Source organism: Amblyomma maculatum, chromosome 11 (assembly GCF_055883805.1).
Source record: "Amblyomma maculatum isolate TAMU_Amacu chromosome 11, ASM5588380v1, whole genome shotgun sequence".
NCBI lineage: Eukaryota > Metazoa > Arthropoda > Arachnida > Ixodida > Ixodidae > Amblyomma > Amblyomma maculatum.
Window position 1 is genome coordinate 1,642,678 of NC_139354.1, and position 25,265 is coordinate 1,667,942.

The window sequence follows — 25,265 nt, forward strand, 5'->3', positions numbered from 1 at the left end:
CGAACCCTCCCCACCTACTATCTCGCATGCACCCGGGTGCCTTCACCTCATCTTTTTGCTTGTGCGTCCACACATTGCTACCCTAACACATATCCTGATGGAGTGCCCTGCTGATCCTTCCCCGCCGGGCTCGAAGCTCTCAACCTGGGAGGAATGGGGGCCTTACTGACGGACCCGCATCGGCAGAAGACCGCCATCACGTGGGCCGCGGGTGTACTGCAGCGACATGGACAGTCATGCATCTAGTGCAGTGAGGCCGTGCCTGGCCCACACCAGTGGACATAAAATTTTCTCTCTCTTTCTCTCTCTCTCTCTCTGGAAACGAATCGTTAGTGATTTGAAACACCTAGCCGAGAACTGTAGGCAGCGTAGATTCATTAAAGGAATGCGCTTTAAGGACGCAAAATAACTATACCGCTGAAACTTTCGCACTAAACAAACTTCTAAAAGCAAGAGACAACAAAAATACGGCATAGCCTTTGTGCCTCTGCCAACCAGTCCCTTCTGAGAGCATGGAGGTTTTGCAGTCGAATGAAGTTTATGAGCCACTCGCCAAACCATGTGACTTGCCATGCATAACCACTTCACGTATTGCAGCAAATATGCCGCAGTGCCAAAGTAGAATATATTTACGCTATTCACTCTAAAGCAGTGCTTCTGCAGGCACACGCTCAAAATGTACACTGGGCGAAATAATCTTAACCCACTTTGCCGCCAAAAAGACCCTGTCTTCACCTAAACACAACAACGTGTTTATTTATATTCTACACATGTTTATACAGTGTCTGTAGTTAGTTCAAAGACATCAGCCGCTTTATGGCTTCAAATAAGAGCAGAGGTAGCTGTAATTGGCTTGTATGTCAGCTGTTGCCTCGCTTCATATTCCACACCAGCGCATGTCCTCTGAATAAACTGAAACACCAGTTTTCACGCACTCACGGATATTACGTTCTGTTCATAGACAAGAGAGCGTATAATTTAGAGGCGACAGTCTTAATTTCTGCAGGAAATAACTACCTTAACGGGACCCTGAAACGATAAATATGGTAATATTTTATTGGGAGATCCGTACAGGTGGTCTTTGACTATTTGAGACTAAATAAAAAGGCCTTCGCACATATAATTTACAAATGATTTTAACGAGTGCTCCTGGCGACTGCTGAGAACCAACGGGGGCGACATCACTCTGCGCACTCCCTTCCCGATGACGCCATCGGGGCTTGCTGGGTGCGCCCCCAAATTGGACGCTCTCGAATAACGCGGACGGGTCGAGGCGGGAAAAGGGGCGGAGGGAGTGCCATCGCGACTCGGTTTCTTAATTTTTGTTTCTTTTTTTTTGCGCGCCGGCGCGCACTGAGATGAAATAGAGAGAAGCGTCAATTTGGATAGGCGGTAAGTTCGGTGCTTGCCTAAACATTACTGCGTTTCGGAGAGGACTGACGGAACTACTACTGCTCGCGCTTTCCACGTTTCGTAAATAGCTTTTCGTGGTGCTTTAAGCGCTGCTGTTAGTCGTAAACATATTTCCGCAGCCTAATTATGGCTTAAGCTCCTAAACGCACATTTGCAATTCTAAAATTGATGCTAAGGGCGTATGTATCTCAAGGATATCATTCAGCTTGCCTGTCAATAGCATATATGCGCGTCCAACAGGTCTTCTTCCTATGGTTGCTCAATTTAATTGGTCATAGTACTATGAATAAAATATCTCGCAGTCATATTATCCCTTGAAAATCCATGGTCACTGCCCAGCAGTGAATCTGGGTGTAAAGTCCAGTCATTTCACTAATTTTAGAAATAATGCATGAACTTGGAAAACGAAAGTCTTACCTCTACATGAAAGAAACTTCCTAGCACAGGTTGTTTTGAGTATTGTGACTCACGTGTGCGTGGCAGTGAAATCGGAAAACCAACATTTGGGTCCAAAGACCTGCATAACCTCGCCAAGTTAATCGAAGGACAAAAACGTATTTTTTTTTCCATGAATTCGCATACGAAGTGACGAATGAACATACCAAAAAAATATAATTGCTTGAAATTGTGCGCAAAAAGAAAAAGAAAAAAGAAATATTGCACGCGGGCACAGTCATCTTATTTATAGTAAGAAGAATGCAACGTTCTCACTTGGTCGCACATTTCGATCGAATTTCTGGTGCTGCGCGAACCTGCATCGGTGAACAAAAATGATTTAACAACCAGATTCTTCTGCTTTTAATCTGCTGAATCCGTTGAATAGCTGTCGAGACAAGAGCTGCGCCGTCTTTTAGCACATTTCCCGCGCAAACAACATCTTCCTACAATATATTTTCACACGACTGTCACAACGGCTTACCTTGGCATCATCGGTGGTCTTGATAGAGCCCCTGACCTGTGAACCGAAAAACAAAAACTCCTTAAGATAATAAGGTCAGTACAAAAAGATGAGGATAGCCTAGTTTGCGATTTTCTCTCGGGTCATCTAATGAAGGAAAAGTGGTGTAGGGATGACTAAACTCAGAACGTGCTTGCTCAACTGGTGCCTACTGATGCAGAGGAGCAGCAAGGATAAATGTTGCCTATGATTCAAGCCCCAGCTTTCTTTGACATCGATTTTAATTACTAGGCCGCTGTTGAATAGTGTGACATACTTTTGTGCAAATAACAAAGGGACGGTTAGTCTTGCCCTCCATAGACACATTTCTTTTTGTGTTTGCTTCGCTGGCACAGAGCAGGAAAGTAAAAGGTAGGTTTTCTTTTTGCTTTAGCAAATACAGTGATAGCAAACACTATGAGCCTCCAGAGTGGAGTGCTTCGGAAATAAGGATTTTTCCAGTAGACTTTTCTGACATGAGAAAATGTTCTTCTTGGAAAACGTGCTCGCCAAAAGTTTCTGGGTTTGCTGGACAAAGAAAAACTAACAAAAATAATTATGACTACTGTTTTTGCTGTACTGAGCAGGCCGCGAAAGCCAGCGAGAGCAAATGGAACCGCTGCATACATGATTTTCCTTTCAAAGGTTTCCCCTGTGATCCCATCAACAATCTTTTCCTTCACGGGACGATTGCGTATATCAGCAAACTGAGACTAAATAGCCTCCGCCTTTCGTCACTTCAGTAAATATAAACTCTACAGAAACACGAGCTCGAAGTTTTAATGTTCATAAGGCGTTTCGAAGCACTTTACAGCACTTTCCTGCCACAACGCGTTGCACCAAAATCTGGCGAAGACAAACAAATACCCCATTTGAAAGCAAATACCTATTATCTGGAGGCCTAGACTCTTTTTCATTGATAATATTTCTCTCTTTGATATCACTCCTTTTCATGATGAGGGTAAATACATAAATCCATCCGATAAATATAATCACCGCCTGTCAAGCCTCTTTTTCATTGATAATATTTCTCTCTTTGATATCACTCCTTTTCATGATGAGGGTAAATACATAAATCCATCCGATGAATATAATCAACGACTGTCAAAACGGTTGGTTTTTATGTCGTTGCTTTACGAGGCAGAGTCAGCGAAAAGTGATAGAACAACCAAAGCGTTCACGTGCACTAATATGTGAAACCTGAAGATGAATTTCGCGTTGAAAAACCTACGTGGAGGGCGCTGCGGTCGCCGACGGGAGGAGACGTGCTTCTCATCGGCCCCTGCTATTGTGCCAATTAACGCAGTGTTAATTTACAGTTACCGCGATATATTTGGTACCAAAGTGTGCGCGAAGGTGCGGGGCATCGACCGGTACCAGTTTTGACCAAGCGGTACGTGATTCTCCCGATTTACGAGGACTTTTCTCTGGTGCGGTGCGGACTTTTCTCTAAGCCTAACGTCGGCCTACCACGAGTACGGCCACCGGTGGCGACGGGCCCGGCCGCTAGGCCTAACCCGGCGACGAGTACGACCAAGATGGCGTCCGAAATGGAAGTGGCCACGTCGATGGAAGACAACATGACGTCAGCACCGAGCATCGGCAGTCTCGGCGGGCGTACGTGCATTGAAGTTCAAGGAGAGGACATTACACCGGAAGAAGTCGAAGGCTGGTCGGCCTCCGGCAAGCGCGTCAAGCAGATCATGGCCGGCAAGGAAAACGGTGAGTCCGCCGCCATTACTCGCCAGTCTAGACCCAAGACTAGGGTCAGCTTTGCTAAGAGAGTTGCAGCCTCGGTAACGAAAGCGGCGAGGATGCCGATGGACATGCCGAAGGAAGACACTAAGATAGTCATGAGACCACGGGGAGGTCTCAACGTAGCGAGAACTGAGGTTTCAATAATTATGTCGGCCGTCATGACGGCGGCTCGAGTAACGAAGGAAGAAACCAAAGCAGACACCATCTCCACGAACGCGCAACAAAACATCATCGTGGTCAGCACCCCGGACGAGAGGCGTGCCACGCTGTACTCTAAGGTCAAAACCCTTAACGTAGGAGACAGGACATACGAAGTCAGCGCCTACCGAACGGCGCCGGGCGGCACGGTCAAGGGAGTCATCCGAGGCATAGCCGTAGCCGACACCCCGGAGGAGATAGCCGAAAACATCGTGAACCCGTGCAACCCCCTAGCGGTGGAGGCGCACAGAATCGGCAATACAACCACGGTGATAGTACTCTTCGCAGGAGAGAAAGTACCGAACTACGTCAAGTATGGCTCGATATTAGTCAGGTGCGGGCTTTACCGCAAGCACTTTGACGTGTGCAGGCAATGCGGCAAGATCGGCCATAGAAGAGACGTATGCCCGAATCCCAACACCAGAGTATGCTTCGGCTGCGGAATCGCGAACCCCAGCGAGGATCACAAACGCGAATGCAAGCCCAAGTGCAGGCTCTGCGGGGGACAGCATCCAACGGGCGAGAGGGAATGCAAGAACAAGTACAAGATGCCGTATGTGCTCAAAAAACGGCAATGGGAACGCAAGATGGAAGCCAGGCAGCAGCAACTGGATCCGAAAAGCTTTCCGCCGCTGCGAGAGCCGTCTGCCGAGAGACCCCGCGGAGATTCGAGGCAGCGCGACAGCAGCCGCAGGAGGGACAACAGCAAGGGAAGCAGGAGCGCCAGCCGCCACAGACCGTCGCAATCGGGGGAAAGAGTCGCCTGGGCCGAAACAGTCAAGGCAAACATGGCAGAGAAGAGACAACCACCGGCGCAAAACGCCACGAAGAAGTTCCAAGAAGAGAACGGGGTGGTAATAAAAGCCCTAAGAGACGAGAACGAGAAGCTAAAGCAGAGAATCGCCGAACAGGACGCAACCATCAAGGAAATCAACGCGAAGCTAACGACATTAATTGCGATGCAGCAAAAGCAGCAGCTGCTGCCGAAGCCCGCACAAGAGAGGAAACAAGAAGAGATAACCGAGGACGAACAAGAGGTCGAGGTGGACCCGAGAGCCACGAAAGCGGCGGGACCGGCTCCCAAGAGGAGAGCCATAGAGGGCGCCAAGGAACGAAAGACAATGGAAAGAATCGAAAAACAGGACGACAGACTCGACCGTCTTGAGACGATCAGCAAGGTAACCAACGAAAGCCTTACTGCGCTCACGCAAACGGTTCAGCAGATGACAACGAACATACAGAGCACAATCCAGAACATGATGGCGCAAACGCAAGCACAGATGCAGACGCAGATACAGGCACAAATACAAGGTATGGAAGCACAGATCATCGCCAAACTGCAGCAATCATGGACGGGACAGCACGTACAGCAACATCCACACCACCAGTGAGAGACCTCTTGGTCTGGCACTGGAACTGCAACGGCTTTACCGGCAAGAGAGCGGTGCTGCAGCAACACTTGCAGCAACTAACGAGGAAACCAGACGTCATAATGATTCAAGAAACACACAGCGAAGAGACGCCGAGACTGCCGGGCTACCGATCGCACGACAGCCCGCCGAGCAAAAGGGACACGTCCAAGGGCAAGGGCAGAGGGGTCTGCACCTTCGTAAGGAAAGGGATCACCTTCGTGGAACACGAAATGATCGGCAGAAGCGCCATCGAACACTGCACGGTGGAAGTAATCACGGGCAAGAAGAGGAAGGAGAGCACTTTCCTGGTGAACGTCTACAGCAATCCCTCCCACGGACAACAGAAATTCAAGGCACTGCTCCACAAGGCAACTTCAGTCGCGGGGAGCAATACGCTCGTAGTGTGCGGAGACTTTAACGCTCCGAGCCAAGACTGGGGCTACCACAGAACGACGGTCAAGGGGAGAGAGCTGATGCAAGACGCTACCGACGTCGGACTGAACCTAATCACGGATCCGGCCTTTCCCACCAGGATCGGCACATCTGTTACGAGAGACACAACTCCGGACCTTACCTTCGTCAAAACTGACGGAGGATCAAGAGAAGCGAAATGGAGAAACACGGGCCAAGAGCTGGGCAGCGATCACTACATCGTGGAGGTCGTCGTACCGCTCGAAGGCCAAGGCAACACCGGCATAAGGAAGCATCGCATTACGGACTGGGACGCCTTTCGAAAGGCGCTATCCGCGGTGCAAGTGGACATTACGGACATAGAGCAATGGGCGGCCAACGTCGTTGAGACGACGGAAGGAGCCGCCAAAGAGCTAGAGACGGACGAACGGATAGAAAAGATGGACAGTCGGCTGGCCCACCTGATAGAAGCCAAGCATTCCATAAAGGCGAGGTGGCAGAAGCGACGAACCAACCGAAGTCTAAAGAAGAAGATCGCCGAGCTCAACAGGCAGATCGAGGTCCACTGCAGGGTGCTATGCACCCAACAGTGGAACGATGCCTGCAACGAAGCCGACGGACAGATGCACAAGGGCAAGACGTGGAACATGCTGCGGCACCTCCTCGACGAAACCAAGACCAAGGGCCACCAACACAACAACCTGGCCAGGATCCTACACAAAGCAATCTGCGAACACGGGGAAGACGAGGTCAAGCGGCGCTTGGACGCCAAGTACCTGCCGACCACCCCCACGGAAAGACACCCGGATTACCAAGGCAAAGAGAACGAGACGCTAGATCGCGACATCCAGACCTGGGAAGTCAGAGTTGCCCTGCAGGATCTCAATCGAAGATCTGCCGCGGGTCCCGATCGAGTGACCAACAGAGCGCTCAAGAACCTCAACGAAGCGGCCATCGAAACGCTCACGAACTTCTACAACAAGTGCTGGCAAGAAGGAAGGCTACCCAAGCAATGGAAAGCAGCCAAGGATCCTCATCCCCAAGCCTGGCAGGCCGCCCAACATAGAGAACCTCAGGCCGATCTCGCTCACTTCGTGCGTGGGAAAGGTCCTCGAGCACGTTCTCATGAACAGGTGGCAGCGTTACCTGTAAGAATCGGAGTTTTACCCAAATTCCATCATCGGGTTTCGGAACAAACTCGGGACGCAAGACGCCATGATCTTACTGAAGAACGAGATCATCGACGATACGACGGGCACCAAGGACAACAGAGCCGCACTCGGGCTGGACTTGCAGAGCGCCTTTGATAAAGTGAGGCACTCGGCTATCCTGGCCCAAGTATCCAGGCTAAACATGGGCAGGAGGACATACCAGTACATCAAAGACTTCCTGACGGAACGGACCACCAAAATCTGTGCTGGAGGCCTGCAGCTCGAAGAGAAGAAGCTGGGCAGCGTCGGAACTCAGCAGGGGTCGGTAATCTCCCCGCTACTCTTCAACCTCGTGATGATCGGGGTGGCCACCCGGCTAGAAAGAGTAGCGGGAGTCCGGCACACCATCTACGCCGACGACGTTACGCTATGGGTACCGGGAGGAAGCGACGGACACATCGAGACAACGCTGCAAGAAGCGGTCAACGCCATCGAGGAGCAGCTGGACGGGTCTGGACTCGTTTGCTCTCCGGCCAAGTCAGAACTGCTGGTGATTCCCCCGAAAGGATCGGGCCGGAAAAGAAAGAATATGGAAGTCAAGTACGAGCGTCCCAAGATCACGGTCAAGACGGCGGGAGGACAAGTAATACCGGAGGTCGAGAAGATTCGAGTACTCGGGCTGCTCATCCAGCGAAACCGAGCCAACGGTGAAACGGTCAACAAGCTCGCGGGCAAAGCGGCTGCGGCAATGAGACTCATCAAGAGGGTGTCCAACAGAAAAGCGGGGATGAAGGAGGAGAGCCTGACTAGGCTCGTTCAATCCTTCGCAGTTAGCCACATAACGTACGTGGCCGCCTTCCACAACTGGAGGCCGAGTGAACGTAACAAGATAGACGCCACCATACGCAAGGCGTATAAGGCGGCACTCGGTCTCCTCGGGGGCACGAGCACCGAAAAATTCATGGCGCTGGGAGTCCACAACACGCTGGACGAAATAGCCGAAGCACAGAGAACGGCGCAACTCGAGCGTCTCTCTGAAACGAGAACCGGAAGACAGATACTGCGGGACCTTGGCCTCGAACCGAGGGAAGGCAAGCAGCAGAAAGACGTACCTATACCAGATAGCATCAACAGAAAGCTCATGGTCTTCCCGATCGCGAAGAACGTGAACCCCGAGCACAACAGGGAGCGGAGGTTGGCGAGGGCCAGGGCTCTCGTAGACCTCCACGCCAGAGAAGAAGGCGCCGCCTACGTGGACGCGGCGGAGTATCGAGGGAACACCAACGCATACGCGGCGGTGGTTGTCGGGGCATCGACGGGTGCAACGAAGACCGCGGTGAGCGTCCGGACTCGAGAAGCGCACCGGGCGGAGGAGGTGGCCATCGCCTTGGCCGTTTCCGACCCCGGATGCACTACAGTGTTGTGTGACTCTAGAACGGCAGTGAAAAACTACGCCAAGGGTAGGGTATGTAGTGAGGCCGCGCGCATACTGCGCAAGGCCGAAGACGTCGGACGCAAAAGTCCTGTAGTGATCAAGTGGTTTCCGGCCCACATGGGCAGTGACGTGTCGGAACGCGGAAACGTGAACCACAACGAGACAGCCAACTCGGCCGCGCGAGGACTAACCAACCGCGCGGCTGCAAACACGGCCGACTTGGAGTCTTGGTCGCGGCGCAGTGCCAAGGACAAGATGACCACCTTCAACGAAATAGTGAAATGGTACAGACTGAACAGACAGACTATGCCGCCACCTCACCCGGGGCTTACCCGGAAGGAGGCAGTGTTATACAGACAGTTACAGACGGGGTCCCTGCTCACCCCGGTGCTAGCTAAGCACATGTGTCCGAGTGTGCACGCGAGCGACATGTGTAGACTGTGCGCGAAGGAGAGAGCCACCGCGGCTCACACCCTTTGGGACTGTAGAGTAAATCCGCGCGAAGCCAGCGAGAAGACGACGATTCCGCCGCAGCTAGAGGCTGCAACGAGGAGCTGTGATCAAGAGACACAACTCAAGGCCGTCCAGCAGGTCTCGGCAGCTCTAGAGAGGCAGCGACCGAGCGAAACCGAGGAGAGGGGGGGCAGCACCCCCAAGAAGGGGGCGGCGGCCCTCTCGAACCCGCGGAAGTAGCGAGGGACGTAACAAGACCTCAAGGAGCACAACGCACGAGACTGACGTAGTGGCCGCGTCACGGTAAAAGCTTGTCCTCCCTGCTTGGAGGGAGCCTAACCGATTCTGCGGGCATTTTAAATAAAAGTTGTTCTCTCTCTCGAAAAACCTACGTATTTTTTTACTTATAGGAAGGGAAAGGCGCGGTAAATGTCTCACTTGTTTTCAGTGGACACCCCAACCGCGCCGTAAGGGAAGGGAGGAAGGTGAAAGTGAAAGTGGAAAGAGAGAAAGAGGAGCCGTAGTAGAGGGCTACGGAGTAATTTCGATCACCTGGGGATCTTTAACGTGCGCTGACGGAGGTCACTCAAGACCGTATACGTGCTGGGAAGACGAAAGCACGAATGTTTCATCGTGATTTTCCTCGTATATCTGGTCGATTTGAATCCCTGTCGCGAGCTGAGCACCAACTTGACTGGCTGCTCTATGCTATGCGCAACGGGCAATCGAATGACAGCACGGGAATGCTGCATGACGAACGGCGGTGTCACGATTGCTAATTGAAAGTCCAGGAAAGGCATAACACGAAACATACGTACATATTGCGTCCGCTTTAAGTCCCCTTCGGGAACCAGCCTATAAAAAGAACCCTATGGTGCGTGTGGTACGAAATTTTACGGCATCATATATATAATCTATGGGATGCGAGAACATTTAACGTACTCGGCCGCTTAAAAAGTTATAAAGTGAAGTGTACGCTCCTGATAAGGCCAGCTTCTGATCGAAACGTCGAGTGCAATAAAATGTTTCTTTAAATGGTGCGTACCCTTCGGTCGATATATATATATATATATATAGACGTACTTGGTTGCTAGAGGTTACATAAAAGTGAAAAATTCCTTCATACTGTTTCCAAGTTTCCAAGTTATACTGTTTCCATACTGTTTCCAAGTCTTGAGAAAGGCAGGGCTCCTGCCGAAACGTCGACTACAAATAAACTTGGAAACAGTATGAAGCAATTTTTCACTTATATATATATACATATATATATATATATATATATATATATATATATATATATATATATATATATATATATATATATATATATTTATATATATATATATATATTGACACATGCCATCCATAGACGACGAAGATTTCAACGGGCGATTGGGAGAAGACGACGAAGCGAAACGGTGCTCCGCTCTTGTGCTGCCCTGACTGACTGTTGGTGTTCTTCGGTGCCAGAGTGCCAGAGCGCCTTCTGTGTAACGTTACGTTACAAATCTGGTGGAGGAATTGCCGGGTACCGATCCAGTCCTGCATAATCAACCTGCCAATACGGAGCTTACCCCCGTACATCAACGCCTCGGCCGCCGCCTACGTGGAGAGCCTCCTGAATTCGGACCACTTCCGGCCGCTACCAGGACGACGCACCCTCAGACGGCCATAGAACCTGCTGTAATGACATCTGAGAGCAGGCTTCCCACCAACATCCTGTGTCATCAGCCGCGAACACCCCCCTCTTTTCATGGCGACGTGTTCGAGGACGCCGAGGACTGGCTTGAGAACTACGAGCGAGTTGCGCGTTACAACGGGTGGACTGATGAGCGCAAGCTCCACAACGTGTACTTCGCTCTTGAAGAGTCTGCACGGACATGGTTTGAAAACCATGAGGCTTCCTTTCCATCCTGGGCAGCCTTCTGTCGTGATTTGAAAGCCACCTTTCCTAGCGCCGACCGCCGGGAGCGAGCAGAGGTTGCGCTACACTCGCGCAATCAACGCCAGAACGAGAGCGTGCGTATGTTCTTTGAGGACATGACTCGCCTTTTCAAGCGTGCGGACCCGCAAATGCCTGAAGATAAGAAACTGCGTCACCTGATGCGCGGCGTTAAACAAGAACTTTTCGCGGGACTGGTGCGCAGTCCACCGCGCACTGTGGCGGAGTTTCTCAGCGAGGCAGCGACCATGGAGACAACGCTGCAACACCGAGCCCGTCAGTACAACCGTAACGTGAACGTCATTGGGTCCGACGCACCCCCTGTGCATGTCGGCAGCGACATAGACGCACTAAGAAATCTCATCCGTTCTGTCGTGCGGGAGGAACTGCAAGCGCTCCGGATGCCTTGCAACACAACAGCTTTTCCTTCACTGGCTGAAGTCGTCCGGGACGAGGTGCGTATGGCAGCTCAGCAAGTTGCTGACGTTCCCCAGCAACGCGTTCCCCACCAGACGTTCGACGCGAGGCCCACCTACGCGTCCGTCTTGCGTAGGGCTCCCCCGCCGGACCATAGTATCAACGCCGCAGCTCCAGCAATGGAGCCGCAGGGTCACCGCATGGAGGGACTCGCATGGAGCCGCATGGAGCCTCACTACTCCCCTCCGCCAATCTACCAGCGACCCCGTAAAAGTCAAGTATGGCGACCCCGGGACCGTCGGCCCCTGTGCTATCATTGCGGGGAAGCCAGTCACCTTTACCGGGCGTGCCCGTACCGCCGCGTCAACATGAGGGGTTTCGCCTCGGAGGCACTCTTCCATCGGAATGACGAACGGCCTACTGAGGTTGCAAGCGACCTTGCAGCGCGACAGTATCCCGTCACGTCCGGGTACCAAGAGCGTCGATCGACGTCCCCGACGAGCTACCGTTCGACAAGTCCCCACTCTTCCCGACGCCGCTCCTCTCCCAGCCCTAGCCGGGAAAACTAATACCAGCGGCCTTCGGAGGCAGGGTCGCTGATGTCGGGAAATGTCAAGATCCTCCGTCATCGTCAGGCCGACCCGACGAGATTTCGCTTGTGTCAGGTAGCGACAGCATCCGGCATACTACCTCCGATTTATGTGTAACGATTGATGGAGTAGATGTCACCGCGTTACTCGACACTGGTGCCGATTATTCAGTAATGAGCCGTGGTCTCGCCCGAGAACTGAAGAAAGTTTTGACACATTGGTCCGGCCCGAAAATTCGCACGGCGGGAAGTCACTTGATCGAACCTGCAGGCAAGTGCACAGCGCGGGTCGGCATCCATGGTTTTGTGTATGTCGGAGAATTTATCGTGCTTCCTGATTGTTCGAAAGACTTGATCCTTGGTCTAGACTTCCTGCAGACCAACGGCGCTGTCATTGACCTGAAAGAAGCGCGTGTTTCCTTTTCGACGAAACGAGCCGTGGCGCGCATTGAAAACGAAGATTCGGGTCTGAACGTTTTGCGTATAGTCGGCGATGACGTGAGGGTTCCGGCACGTTCTAGTGTGTTGGTTCTTGTAAAGCATGACTTATTCCACGATTACGAGGGCATCGCGGATGGGCACCTTCCGCTACTACTCGAGAAGGAATTAGCCGTTGCTCGAGGACTCGTACAACTCCAGAACAGCTGTGCTACTGTCCTCCTGACAAATTTTGCTAAGGAGATGCGGCATCTCGCCAAAGACACGGCTGTTGCCGTCCTTCACGATGTTGCTGCCTTGCCTCATTTATGCACCGCCGGAGCGAATCCTAAAGAAGAGGCCGCACCTTGTCATGCTCTGCAAACCGTTAAAATTAACCCCGACTTGAGGCCCGATCAGAGGAATCTTCTCTCGGCTCTTCTGAGCGATTTCGCAGACTGCTTCGCCACAGGCTCTAAGGTCGGTCGTACTCCAGTCGCCAAGCACCGCATCATCACCGATGAGACCACGTTACCGGTATGCCAGCGCCCGTACCGGGTTTCTCCTAAGGAACGTGGCGCCATTAAGGCACAAGTGGATGAAATGCTTGCGGACGACGTGATCCAGCCTTCGACGAGCCCATGGGCGTCGCCAGTGGTCCTTGTCAAAAAGAAAGATGGCAGCTTGAGATTCTGTGTCGATTACCGAAAGTTAAATAACGTGACTAAAAAGGACGTCTATCCGCTGCCCAGGATTGATGATGCCCTCGACCGACTACGTGATGCCAGGTACTTTTCCTCATTAGACCTCAAAAGCGGATACTGGCAAATCGAGGTGGATCAGAGAGACCGAGAGAAGACTGCATTTGTGACGCCCGACGGCCTATACGAGTTTAAGGTGCTTCCGTTTGGTCTTTGCTCTGCACCGGCCACGTTCCAACGTATGATGGACACGGTTTTATCAGGTCTTAAGTGGCAGTCGTGCTTGGTGTACTTAGATGATGTCGTTATTTTCTCGCCTACTTTCGAGCAACACTTGGACCGGTTGCGCGTCGTGCTTCAAGCACTCAAAGGCGCGCAACTAACGATCAAGCCTGAGAAATGCCACTTTGCTTTCAAGGAACTACGCTTTCTCGGCCATGTTGTCAGTGCACAGGGCGTTCTTCCTGATCCCGAGAAGACAACCGCAGTGTCAAATTTTCCACGCCCCACCGATAAAAAGGCACTTCGACGATTTCTAGGTCTTTGTTCATATACCGACGCTTCGTCCAAGATTTTTCTAAGATAGCTGAACCACTGACAGCACTAACCAGAGAAGACATACCCTTCCTGTGGGGAGACGATCAAGAACAAGCCTTCCAGGAGCTTAGAAGCCGCCTACAAAGACCCCCAATACTCGCCCATTTCGATGAAGACGCCGCAACCGACGTACATACTGATGCCAGCAACGTTGGCCTCGGCGCGATACTCATTCAGTGGCAAGGCGGAATAGAACGGGTTATCGCCTACGCGAGCCGAACACTCTCACGATCGGAGGCGAACTATTCGACAACGGAGAAGGAGTGCCTTGCGGTAATCTGGGCCATCAGCAAGTTTCGACCATATTTGTATGGACGACCCTTCCGTATTGTCAGCGACCATCATTCCTTGTGCTGGCTGGCAAGCCTTAAAGACCCGTCTGGACGCTTAGCTCGTTGGAGCCTCCGTCTTCAAGAGTATGACGTCACTGTTGTCTATAAGTCGGGACATAAACACCAAGATGCGGATTGCCTGTCACGCGCGCCATTGGACTCCACTGCAGTGGAAAACGCCGATGATTTTCCCTTTATTGGGGCCATTACCCAATCCCATATGGCTGACCTTCAACGCAAGGACCCGGAGCTGACGCCGCTCATCGATTATCTGGAAGGACGCAGTGGTAGAGTACCGCTTGTTTTTCGTCGTGGCTTGCAGTCATACGCTTTACGAAGTGGAGTTCTCTACAAACGCAATTTTGAAAGATCAAAAGAGACATTTCTACTCGTAGTGCCTACGCACCTGCGGCCCGACATCTTAAGCGCTTGTCACGACGAACCGTCCGCCGGCCACTTGGGAGTTAGTCGTACGCTTGCAAGAATTCGGGAGAAATATTATTGGCCGAAATTATTACCTTCAGTACGGTCTTACGTTAAAACCTGCCGCGATTGTCAACGCCGAAAGACTCCACCCGTGAAACCAGCTGGATTTCTTCAGCCGATCGCTCCACCGAAAACTCCTTTCCAACAAGTGGGGATGGATCTTCTTGGTCCTTTCCCGAAGTCAAGTAATGGAAAGCGTTGGATTGTTGTCGCGACAGACTACTTGACCCGATATGCTGAGACCGCGTCGCTCACAAATGGAACTGCCACCGAAGTCGCAGAGTTTTTTGTCCACGACATCGTATTGCGTCACGGCGCTCCGGCTGTTATCATTACCGATCGCGGGGCAGCTTTTACGGCCCGCCTGACTAAGGCTGTACTGAACCTTACACACACTAGCCATAGACGGGCCACGGCATACCACCCGCAAACTAATGGCTTGGTGGAACGGCTAAACAGAACTCTGGCCGACATGCTGTCTATGTACGTGGATATAGAGCATAAGACCTGGGATCAAATCCTCCCATATGCCACGTTCGCATATAACACGGCACTTCAGGAGACGACGCGGCTGACACCCTTCGAGCTTGTCTTCGGCCGTCGAGTGACCACTCCACTGGATACAATGCTGCCCGTATACACCGACGACGAAGATGAGCTTGACCTGGACATCGCCAGTTTTACCCAGCGTGCGGAAGAAGCGCGGCAGCTAGCAAGGCAGCGCATATACCTACAACAGAAACTAGACGCTGACCGTTACAACAGGGGACGGCGCTTCGCTGCCTACGAGCCTGGAGACTATGTCTGGATTTGGACGCCCGTTCGTCATCGTGGGCTCTCTGAAAAATTGCTGCGCCGGTACTTCGGCCCATATCGTGTCCTCCGCCGCCTCAGCGACGTTACTTATGAAGTTGAATCCGCAACCCAAGATCCCTCAAGCCGCAGACGACGCAAGTTCACTGATGTTGTACACGTCGTCCGGATGAAACCCTATCACGATCGCCCCACTGACTATTCTTGAGACTGATGGTGCCCCGTTTTGTGTTGTGGCAACCCACACCAACCTAGCATAATATCTGTCAGCTCATCGCATCAAGCAGCATTTGCAGCATCGAGGCGATGCTGCCAGGAAGGGGGGCAATGACACATGCCATCCATAGACGACGAAGATTTCAACGGGCGATTGGGAGAAGACGACGAAGCGAAACGGTGCTCCGCTCTTGTGCTGCCCTGACTGACTGTTGGTGTTCTTCGGTGCCAGAGTGCCAGAGCGCCTTCTGTGTAACGTTACGTTACAATATATATATATATATATTGTCACGCTACTGACAACGATGAAGGATTGTGATGGTGTGGCAGAGGAGGAGGAAGAAGCGTTAGTTTCTGGGCGCTAGTAGGCTTCATCTTGTTTCGCTACATCAGCACTGTAAATAAACACCCCTTCTTATTACATCGTAACAACTTGGTGGAAGGTGCTGGAGCTTCGACGTAGTCGCCGCATCGCTGGACTGCCACCGCTCACGACCATCATGGACCACACCGACTCAAACCGTGCAAGCCGCGACGCTGCAAGCCAGGCTGGCGGCATGCCTGCCCACTCCAGCCCTATTCCGTCCCAGACTTACCGGGAACCACGACCTTTTGTCGGAGAAGGTGAGGATGTTGAGAAGTGGCTACTTGGTTATCAACGAGTTAGTCGGTACAACCGATGGGACCCTCTTACCATGCTAACAAACGTCGTTTTCTTTCTCACTCACGCGGCTATGACCTGGTTTGAGAGTAACGAGGGCAACTTGACGACTTGGGAACGGTTCGCCACCGAGTTAAAACTGCGTTTTGCCGACTCTCTTCCCAGCAAAAAGCGGGCTGAGCAGACCCTTGCTCAAAGAGCTCAACTGCCCGATGAAACTTGTACAACTTACACAGAAGAGATCCCCAAGTTATGCAAACTTGTCAATTCCAACATGCCCCAGGAAGACAGAGTCGGTCACATTTTGAAGGGTATCGCGGCGGACGTGTACAACTTCTTAATCGCCAAAGAGAGCCTTGACACTGTCTCCGATGTCATTAGACACATCCACGCTTTTTAAACTTTTAAAACGCGTCGTATTGCGCCGAAATTTGGGCGGCTGGCCAACGTGCCTACCGCGGCCAGTCTTGATGACCATGCCCAACTAGATCTTCCGTTAACTATGCGGCAAATCGTGCGCGAAGAACTTCTACGGATCAACACGCTTCCTCTGCATGAATTTGCTGAGGTTACTGTCCAGAGGGCCTCTAGACGGCCGGCTTCCCCACCACAAGCGATTCAAGTGCAGCCTTTCTCCCAAGCTCCTGAAATTGCAGCTTCTATTAACTACCCGCCAATGCATTTTGCCAACCCGACTGCGTCGATGCTTGAAGCCCCAAGGTATGACGTCATCTCAAGTGCGCCTAGATCTTCTGTTCGATCTACAAGGATTCCTGTGCAGTGTGAACATTCAGCCAGACCTACGATGCGCCCTGCTGTGCCTAGCTCTTATCCACAACAGCATTTTATACCTTCCCCCACCGATATGCTACCGCTGCGGCGTCGAAGGTCACATCGCCAGGTACTGCCGCAGTAGGTTCCCGTCACGCTATAACCGCCCGGTGCCTCCAGCAGTACCCAACAATCGGCAATACAGCCCCGTTTTCCAGCAATCCAATACTCCCCGTGGGTACTTCGGCAACATCCAGAACGGGAATCTCCGCGACCATTCCCCAGCATCTGAGCGAAGTGTTACTCCTCCACCCGCCTTCCGTGCGCGTCATTCTCCATCACCGCGGCGGCGCTCCAAGTCGCCCCGTCAGGAAAACTAACCAGCGTGACCTATGGGGGTGAGGCCGCTGGAAATGTGCTGTGTGCCAACATCCCTCCAACTGCAATGCTCAAAAACAAAATCCGTGTGTTAATTGATGGTGTGTGTACATTTGCTTTGGTAGATACGGGTGCGACTGTGTCTGTGATGAGTAATCAGTTTTGGCACTTGTTGGGACGTAAAGTGATGTTTGAATATGATCGTGCTTCAACGTTCTGTGGTGTGAGTGGAGAGGCTTTGCGGCCACTGGGTGTGTGTAGTGCCCAAGTGTCTGTGGGTGGTGCACTTTTTCAAGCCGAATTCGCAGTCATACCCCACTCTACGCATGACATCATTTTAGGAATGGACTTCTTTAAGTTTTGTGGCGCTACCGTGGACTGCCGAAGTCAAGAGGTTCATTTTGATGGCTCGCACCTGCCGACTCTTTTTGAAAGTGACCGTGATGAAGAAACAGTTTTTAGTATTACCGAAGACACAGTAGTTCCACGCTTGTCTGCCATGTTCGTCCCCGTGTCCGTTCCACTTCTTGAGCAGGTTTCATTCCAGGCCATGGAGCACCCAGTTCACTCAGCATGCCTGAAGAAAAATGTAATTATCCCTCACTGTATGATCTCCGTGCATCACGGTAGTGCCTCGTTATAGACAATCAATCCATCGTCCGAGCCCGCAGTTTTACCAACGGGATTGAAGCTTGCCTCCTGTGGACCCGATGCGCCCCACGTCGTTGCTTTGGTCACAGATGCTACGAGTGCCACCGTACCTCTGCCTGCTGATAAAACTTCGATCTTCCGCATGATGAGCGCTGATCTCAGCTCACGTCAACGCCGTACTCTTGTGGATATTCTTCTACCTTTTTCGCCTATGTTTGACTTTTCTCAAACAGATGGACCAACCTCTCGCCCTGCACATCGGACCCATCATAACATCGACACTGGTTCGGCTCGTCCCATTCGGCAAAAGCCATATCGCGTGTCCCCATCTGAGCGCAAAGTCATTCATGAGCAAGTGGAGGACGTGCTACGGAAGAAGGTGATACAGGAGTCATCTAGCCCCTGGGCTGCCCCTGTTATTCATGTACGCAAGAAAGACGGTTCGTGGCGATTCTGTGTCGATTATCGGCGTCTAAATTCTGTTACGAAAAAGGACGTCTATCCTCTTCCTCGCATAGACGATGCCCTCGACTGCCTCTCTGGTGCGTCCTATTTTTCTTGTCTTGATCTCAGATCTGGCTACTGGCAAATTCCAATGGACCCTGCGGATAAGAAAAAACAGCCTTCGTTACGCCAGATGGCCTTTATGAGTTTAATGTTATGCCATTCGGGCTGTGTAATGCGCCAGCCACATTTGAACGCTTTATGGACACAGTTTTGCGCGGCTTAAAATGGGACATTTGTCTGTGCTATCTGGACGATGTCCTCATATTTGGGAAATCCTTCCAAGAACACAATGACCGTCTAGTACGTGTCTTGAATTGTCTGCACAACGCCGCCCTAATTCTGAACTCGAAAAAGTGTCGCTTTGGAGAGCGCCAAGCGCTGGTGCTAAGACACCTTGTCAATGGGGATGGTGTAATGCCGGATGCCCAGAAAACTGCCGCTGTTGAGTCTTTTAAACCCCCGCAGACAGTGAAGGAGTTGCGCAGTTTTCTAGGGTTGTGTTCGTATTTTAGACGCTTTATACATCGCTTTGCTGACATTGCTTACCCATTGACGTGCCTTCTCCACAAAAACTCTACTTTTGACTAGACACCCGACTGCGACGCGTCATTCCGTCAACTGAAGTTTCTTTTAATATCGAAGCCCATCCTGCGTCACTTCGATCCTACTGCAATGACAGAAGTACACACGGACGCTAGTGGAATCGGTCTCGGGGCAGTCTTTGTCCAACGGCACGATGAACGAGAGCATGTTATCGCGTGCGAAAGTCGTACCCTGAGCAAGCCGGAGCGAAACTACACCGTCACCGAACAGGAATGCCTGGCTGTAGTTTTCGCTGTGCAGCGTTTCCGTTCATATTTGTACGGACGTTCGTTTACTATCGTAACTGACCATCATTCACTCTGTTGGCTGCGGAACCTTCGAGACCCATGTGGTCGCCTCGCACACTTTATGGGCCCTCCGGTTACAGGAATATGACTTTGCCGTGGTGTACAAAAGCGGGAGGCGTCATCCGGACGCAGATTGTCTTTCTATGATGCCAATGGCCACGACTGGACCTGAAAGCGACGATTTCGACAATTATAAATCGACCCTCGACCCAGCGTTCCCCGACACGAATGTTTTCAAAATGGAACAGCAAAATGATAGTCTGCAGCCTCTCTTTGCCCAAGCCAGCTTACCTACAAGCCGTTTTTGGTGCATGATGGCCTCCTATTGAAAAAGAGTTATTCGCCTGTCGGCCAGCGATACCTACTCGTAGTTCCCAAGATGTTGTGCACGGACGTATTGCGTGTTATGCATGATGATCCAACTTCTGGGTATTTGGGATCAGTTCGAACTCTCCACCGTGCTCAAGGAAGCTTTTACTGGCCCAGAATGCGATCGACGATTGAACAATACGTTGCCAGTTGCAAGCAATGTCAACGCCACAAACATCCAACTGCAACTCTATCTGGCTTGCCGCACCCTGTGAAGACCCCGACAGCTCCGTTTGATCAAGTAGGCATTGACCTCGTAGGTCCGTTTCCGAAGTCCGTGGATGGAAATCGCTGGATTGTAATCTGCGTGGACTATCTCACACGTTACTGTGAAACCGCCACTCTTCCATCTGCTATGGCGCATCAGGTGTCGTTTTTCTTGCTGCACTCAGTCATCTTACGGCACGGCCCGCCACGAATTGTCATCACTGATCGGGGCCGACAATTCAGTGCTGATGTTGTTGAAGAGGTCATGTGTTTATGCGCCGTAACTTTCCGACATTCGACGCCATACCATCCCCAGACAAATGACTTGACTGAGTGCGTCAACGGAACGCTTATCAACATGCTAGCCATGTATGTGGACGCGGGGCATAAGAACTGGGACACCATACTACCCTTCATCACGTATGCGTTTAATACCGCCATGCATGAGACGACTGGGTACAGTCCATATTTCCTGCTTTATGCCAGACCGCCAGGCTACTCCCTGGATACTATTCTGCCCTTCAAAAACCGTGAAGACCCCTGCCTGGCTGAGACCCTCTGTCTCGCCGAAGAAGCTCGGAGAATCGCCCGATTACGGTCTGGTGCTTCACAAGAACATTCTAAGGTGCGATACGATGCCAGTCACCGGCGGGTCACGTACTCTGTAGGTGATTTAGTCTGGCTATGGAGTCCAATTCGGCGACGTAGCCTACATCAAAAACTCTTGGCCCACTATGACGGCCCATATGTGGTTGTCAAACGCATTAGTGATTTAACTTATGCAATAGCCCGCCTGACAGCATCAGGTCGCCGGTCTGCCAAAACCGAACTATGTCATGTTGCCCACTTGAAGCCGTGTCAGCCTCGCACGACTCACGAACACGCCCAGAGGGCTTCGTCTGAGTAGGAGGGAAATGTCACTCTACTGACGACGACAAAGGATTGTGATGGTGTGGCAGAGGAGGAGGAAGAAGCGTTGGTTTCTGGGCGCTAGTAGGCTTCATCTTGTTCAGCTACATCAGCACTGTAAATAAACACCCCTTCTTATTACATCCCCATAACCAATATATACTCACTATATATATATATATATATATATATATATATATATATATATATATATATATATATATATGCTCAGGGCATCGTCTTGATTCAGCCCTCTTTCGACATGCAGGCTTTCCTGGCTTTCTTCGCATCGATGCTATCAGCTGCGCAGTTCAACCAGCCAGTACCTTTGGCCTCGTAACCGGTATCAAGCCCACCGCTCGATGAATGCAATTGTACGCTCGCTCCCTACCATGACCTGATATCCTCGGCACAACTTGATGATCTCCGTTGACATCATCGGTAACTACATCGCTACCAAGCAGCTACTTAAGCAGCCACCCCATCGATCGAGGCTTCACTGGGCACGGGGACACTGCTCAAGGCATAGTCTTGATTCAGCCCTCTTTTCAGCCCCTCAATCCATGCCTGTTGCAGCGCCGTTAACATATGCGGCTGTTGCGGCCCGACCGCCACCTACATATGCTCCACCGCCACCTGCCTACGTTCAGCCGCCTCCTGCACCTGCGCGAGAACCTGCGCAGTTTATGCGACCGGCTCCAAGACCACGTAATCCCTGGCGCACGACGGATAACCGGCCAATTAGTTACACTTGCGGGCTTGCTGGGCACATTTCTCGTTATTGCCGCAACCGTCTCCCGGCGTTGGCACCACCCACTCATGGTTCTGCATACCGGTCTCCGACGCCTCAGTATTCCGCGCCTACTGAGCCTCCAGCCCGCCCTCATTTCTCCCCAGACCGCTCAGCCATGTCCGAACGCTATTCACCGTCGCCGCGACTCCGCTCTATCTCTCCGATGCGACGTCGACAGAACGCTTCACATGAGGAAAACTAGAGGCCGCAGCTCCTGAGGCGAGAACTGCGACCCCGTCGAACGACCCAGGTCCTCATCTGTCGCCGACAAACCTAATTGAAGTTTTCGTCGAGGGTGCTGCTGTCATGACTCTAATTGACACTGGTGCTGCGATTTCGGTAATGGACGCAAAACTATGTGGCACTTTAAAGAAAGTGAAGACGAAAATTGCGGGACTTTCGTTGCGAACGGCCAGCTCTGAGCATATCAAGCCTTTAGCAGCGTGCGCCGCTCGAGTAGTTATCCAGAATTCCCTTTATACGATTGAGTTCGTCGTGCTGCCAAGTTGCTCGCACGCTGTAATTTTAGGCTGGGATTTCCTGTCGCGTCATGCTGCTATTATCGATTGTGCTCGAGCTGAAGTGGGGTTATCGACTGTGCCCGATGCCTTACCAGACGCTGATCAATCAAATTCCTGTGCTAAACCCTCGTCGCCGCAGATATCGACCTTCCTCCCTGCTCTTCAGTGCTTGTTCGTGTCGCTTGTGCCTCTATTAGCGATGACACCGTTCTCCACACCAGCCCATACTTTCCTGCGCCGCAAGTGCCTTCCATTGCCCTACGCAATGCTCGCTATTTCCACTGGCCTTTCCATGTTATGGCTCCCTAACCCATTTAACTCCCCTACTGCTTTGCGCCATGGCGAATGCCTCGGAAGTATCCAGCCAATCGCATCTCTTCTGATCTCTGGATGGATGGATGGATGGATGGATGGATGGATGGATGGATGGATGGATGGATGGATGGATGGATGGATGGATGGATGGATGGATGGATGGATGGATGGATGGATGGATGGATGGATGGATGGATGGATGGATGGATGGATGGATGGATGGATGGATGGATGGATGGATGGATGGATGGATGGATGGATGGATGGATGGATGGATGGATGGATGGATGGATGGATGGATGGATGGATGGATGGATGGATGGATGGATGGATGGATGGATGGATGGATGGATGGATGGATGGATGGATGGATGGATGGATGGATGGATGGATGGATGGATGGATGGATGGATGGATGGATGGATGGATGGATGGATGGATGGATGGATGGATGGATGGATGGATGGATGGATGGATGGATGGATGGATGGATGGATGGATGGATGGATGGATGGATGGATGGATGGATGGATGGATGGATGGATGGATGGATGGATGGATGGATGGAATTTAGGAGCGTCCCCTTTGAAACGGGGTGGTAGCAGTAGCTATCATGCTCATTTTTCTCCATATATCTTAATTATTGATTTAGAATGGTTAACTAAACCATCATTCTATTTATTAAATTTTGCTCCTACATTACTAACATTATGTCACTTCTCTGCTTTTAAGCCACCAATCTTCCAGCCGTTTTTTGCTGGTTTCCACCGCCGGTTTATTCACCCGGCCACTGTTATCTCTAAACCCCAGAGCTTCAGGAACAGTGATTGCGCCTGCATCAACTTCCGGATGGATACCATTGCATTCGAGTATAATATGGTCAATTGTTTCACTGGAGTTTCCACATACAGCACATGCGTCATCTCCATTGTTAAATTTCTTTTTGTAGCTGCGTGTTCTAAGGCACCCTGATCTAGCTTCAAAAAGTAGGGCGCTGCCTCTTGAGTTATCAAAGAAATCTTCCTTCCTGATCTGCATTTTCCACTTTCGGTATAATTCCACACTCTGTTTTTTTTTTCGTCGAATTTATCCAATTTTTACCTTCTGTGTTTTTCACCTGTTGCTTAATGCTCTTTATTTCTCCGTCCTTGTTACTAGCATACTAACTAGTTAGTTTCCTAGTTCTTTTCCTCCATTGTGAGTCAACGCTTTTTAGGTACAGGTATTTAAATACCTTAGCTGCCCATCTGTTACTGTCCAATTTCCTCAGGCGTTCCTCATATAATATTTTACTCTGAGCTTCCCGTACTTCGAAAGATGCCCAGCCCATATCTCCCTGTACCGCGTCATTTGTAGTTTTGCCGTGGGCACCTAGTGTTAATCGTCCAACGGATCTCTGATTTGTTTCTAATGTCGACTGTACCTCTGATTTTAGGCACAAAACCGGATTTCCGAAAGTAAGTCCTGGCACCATAATTCCTTTCCAAATACCCCTCAATATCTCATACCTATTGTATCCCCACAATGCCTTATGCTTCATTATCCCGGCATTCCTTCGCCCTTCGGCCTTAAGTGATTGCTCATGCTTTCCAATGTATGCCAATCCTTCGTTTACCCATACTCCCGAATATTTATATTCTGCTACTCTAGGTATTTCAAGGCCTTGTATTTTAAGACCCTGATCAGTTGAGCCGTTGAAAATCATCAGACCCGACTTAACTGCCCTGAAACTGAAGCCTAGAGCGTCCCCTTCGTCTCCGCAATACTTAACTAGAGTTTGCAATTCTTCCAGACTCTCAGCTAGCAGCAAAATATCGTCTGCGGTTAATCATGTTGGACGGCTGTGCAAGATTTTCCGGGCTGAATGGCGGAGGCAGGCTCGGTTCTATCGTGACTACTTGTTCTCAAGTATCTTCAGCGACGGTAACCTCGGACGAGCCCGATGGAAATGGCGCCAGGTGTCAAGGTTGCTCAACCTGGCCACGGAAACCTTCTGGCTCCGTGTATTGGAGGGCCTCCGCCTTCTGGTGCCTCGCAAGGTATCGGCATGTGGTCAAGGCATTCACACGTTAGGGGACGTCGACGTCCCGAATGATGTCTCCAGGACTCTGGCGCTCGGCCCCAAGTTCGCCGTACCACCGAGGCAATACGCCGCAGGACTTCTCACCAGTGTCCGGGAAGTGGCAAGGAGGGCGACGTTGGACGAGAGTGCAACCTGTGTATCCCAAGGGTTGAAGGTGCGCTATTGTCCTGTTCCGTCCTCATCCTTTGTGATTTTGAGCGCTTCACTGTATTGACGATGAACCAACACGCCCAAACATTTTCCCTTCTGAAGTGCATTTCTAGTACCTTGGGCCTTTCTACTCTTTGTTCTCTGGATTCATGTTCCCTGGTTTCACTTGCTGCCAACGCTGAGGTCCAAGCTCGTGCTTTTTCCTTCTGTATCCGACCCAGGATCCCCTGCTTGGTGGCTTTTCTCCGTCGGTTAATCATGTTGGACGGCTGTGCAAGATTTTCCGGGCTGAATGGCGGAGGCAGGCTCGGTTCTATCGTGACTACTTGTTCTCAAGTATCTTCAGCGACAGCAACCTCGGACGAGCCCGATGGAAATGGCG

At 51.3% G+C, this 25,265-nt stretch overlaps 1 protein-coding gene across 1 annotated transcript in view; it reads right to left on the minus strand.

Annotated features, from left to right (window-relative positions):
* Positions 1-25,265, minus strand: part of LOC146172641 (uncharacterized) — a 90,803-nt gene that overhangs the window by 17,096 nt on the left and 48,442 nt on the right. The window contains exon 10 of the mRNA XM_084584320.1: positions 2,333-2,368. Coding sequence (XP_084440446.1) covers positions 2,333-2,368 — 36 coding nt within the window. The remainder of the gene's footprint in view (positions 1-2,332; positions 2,369-25,265) is intronic.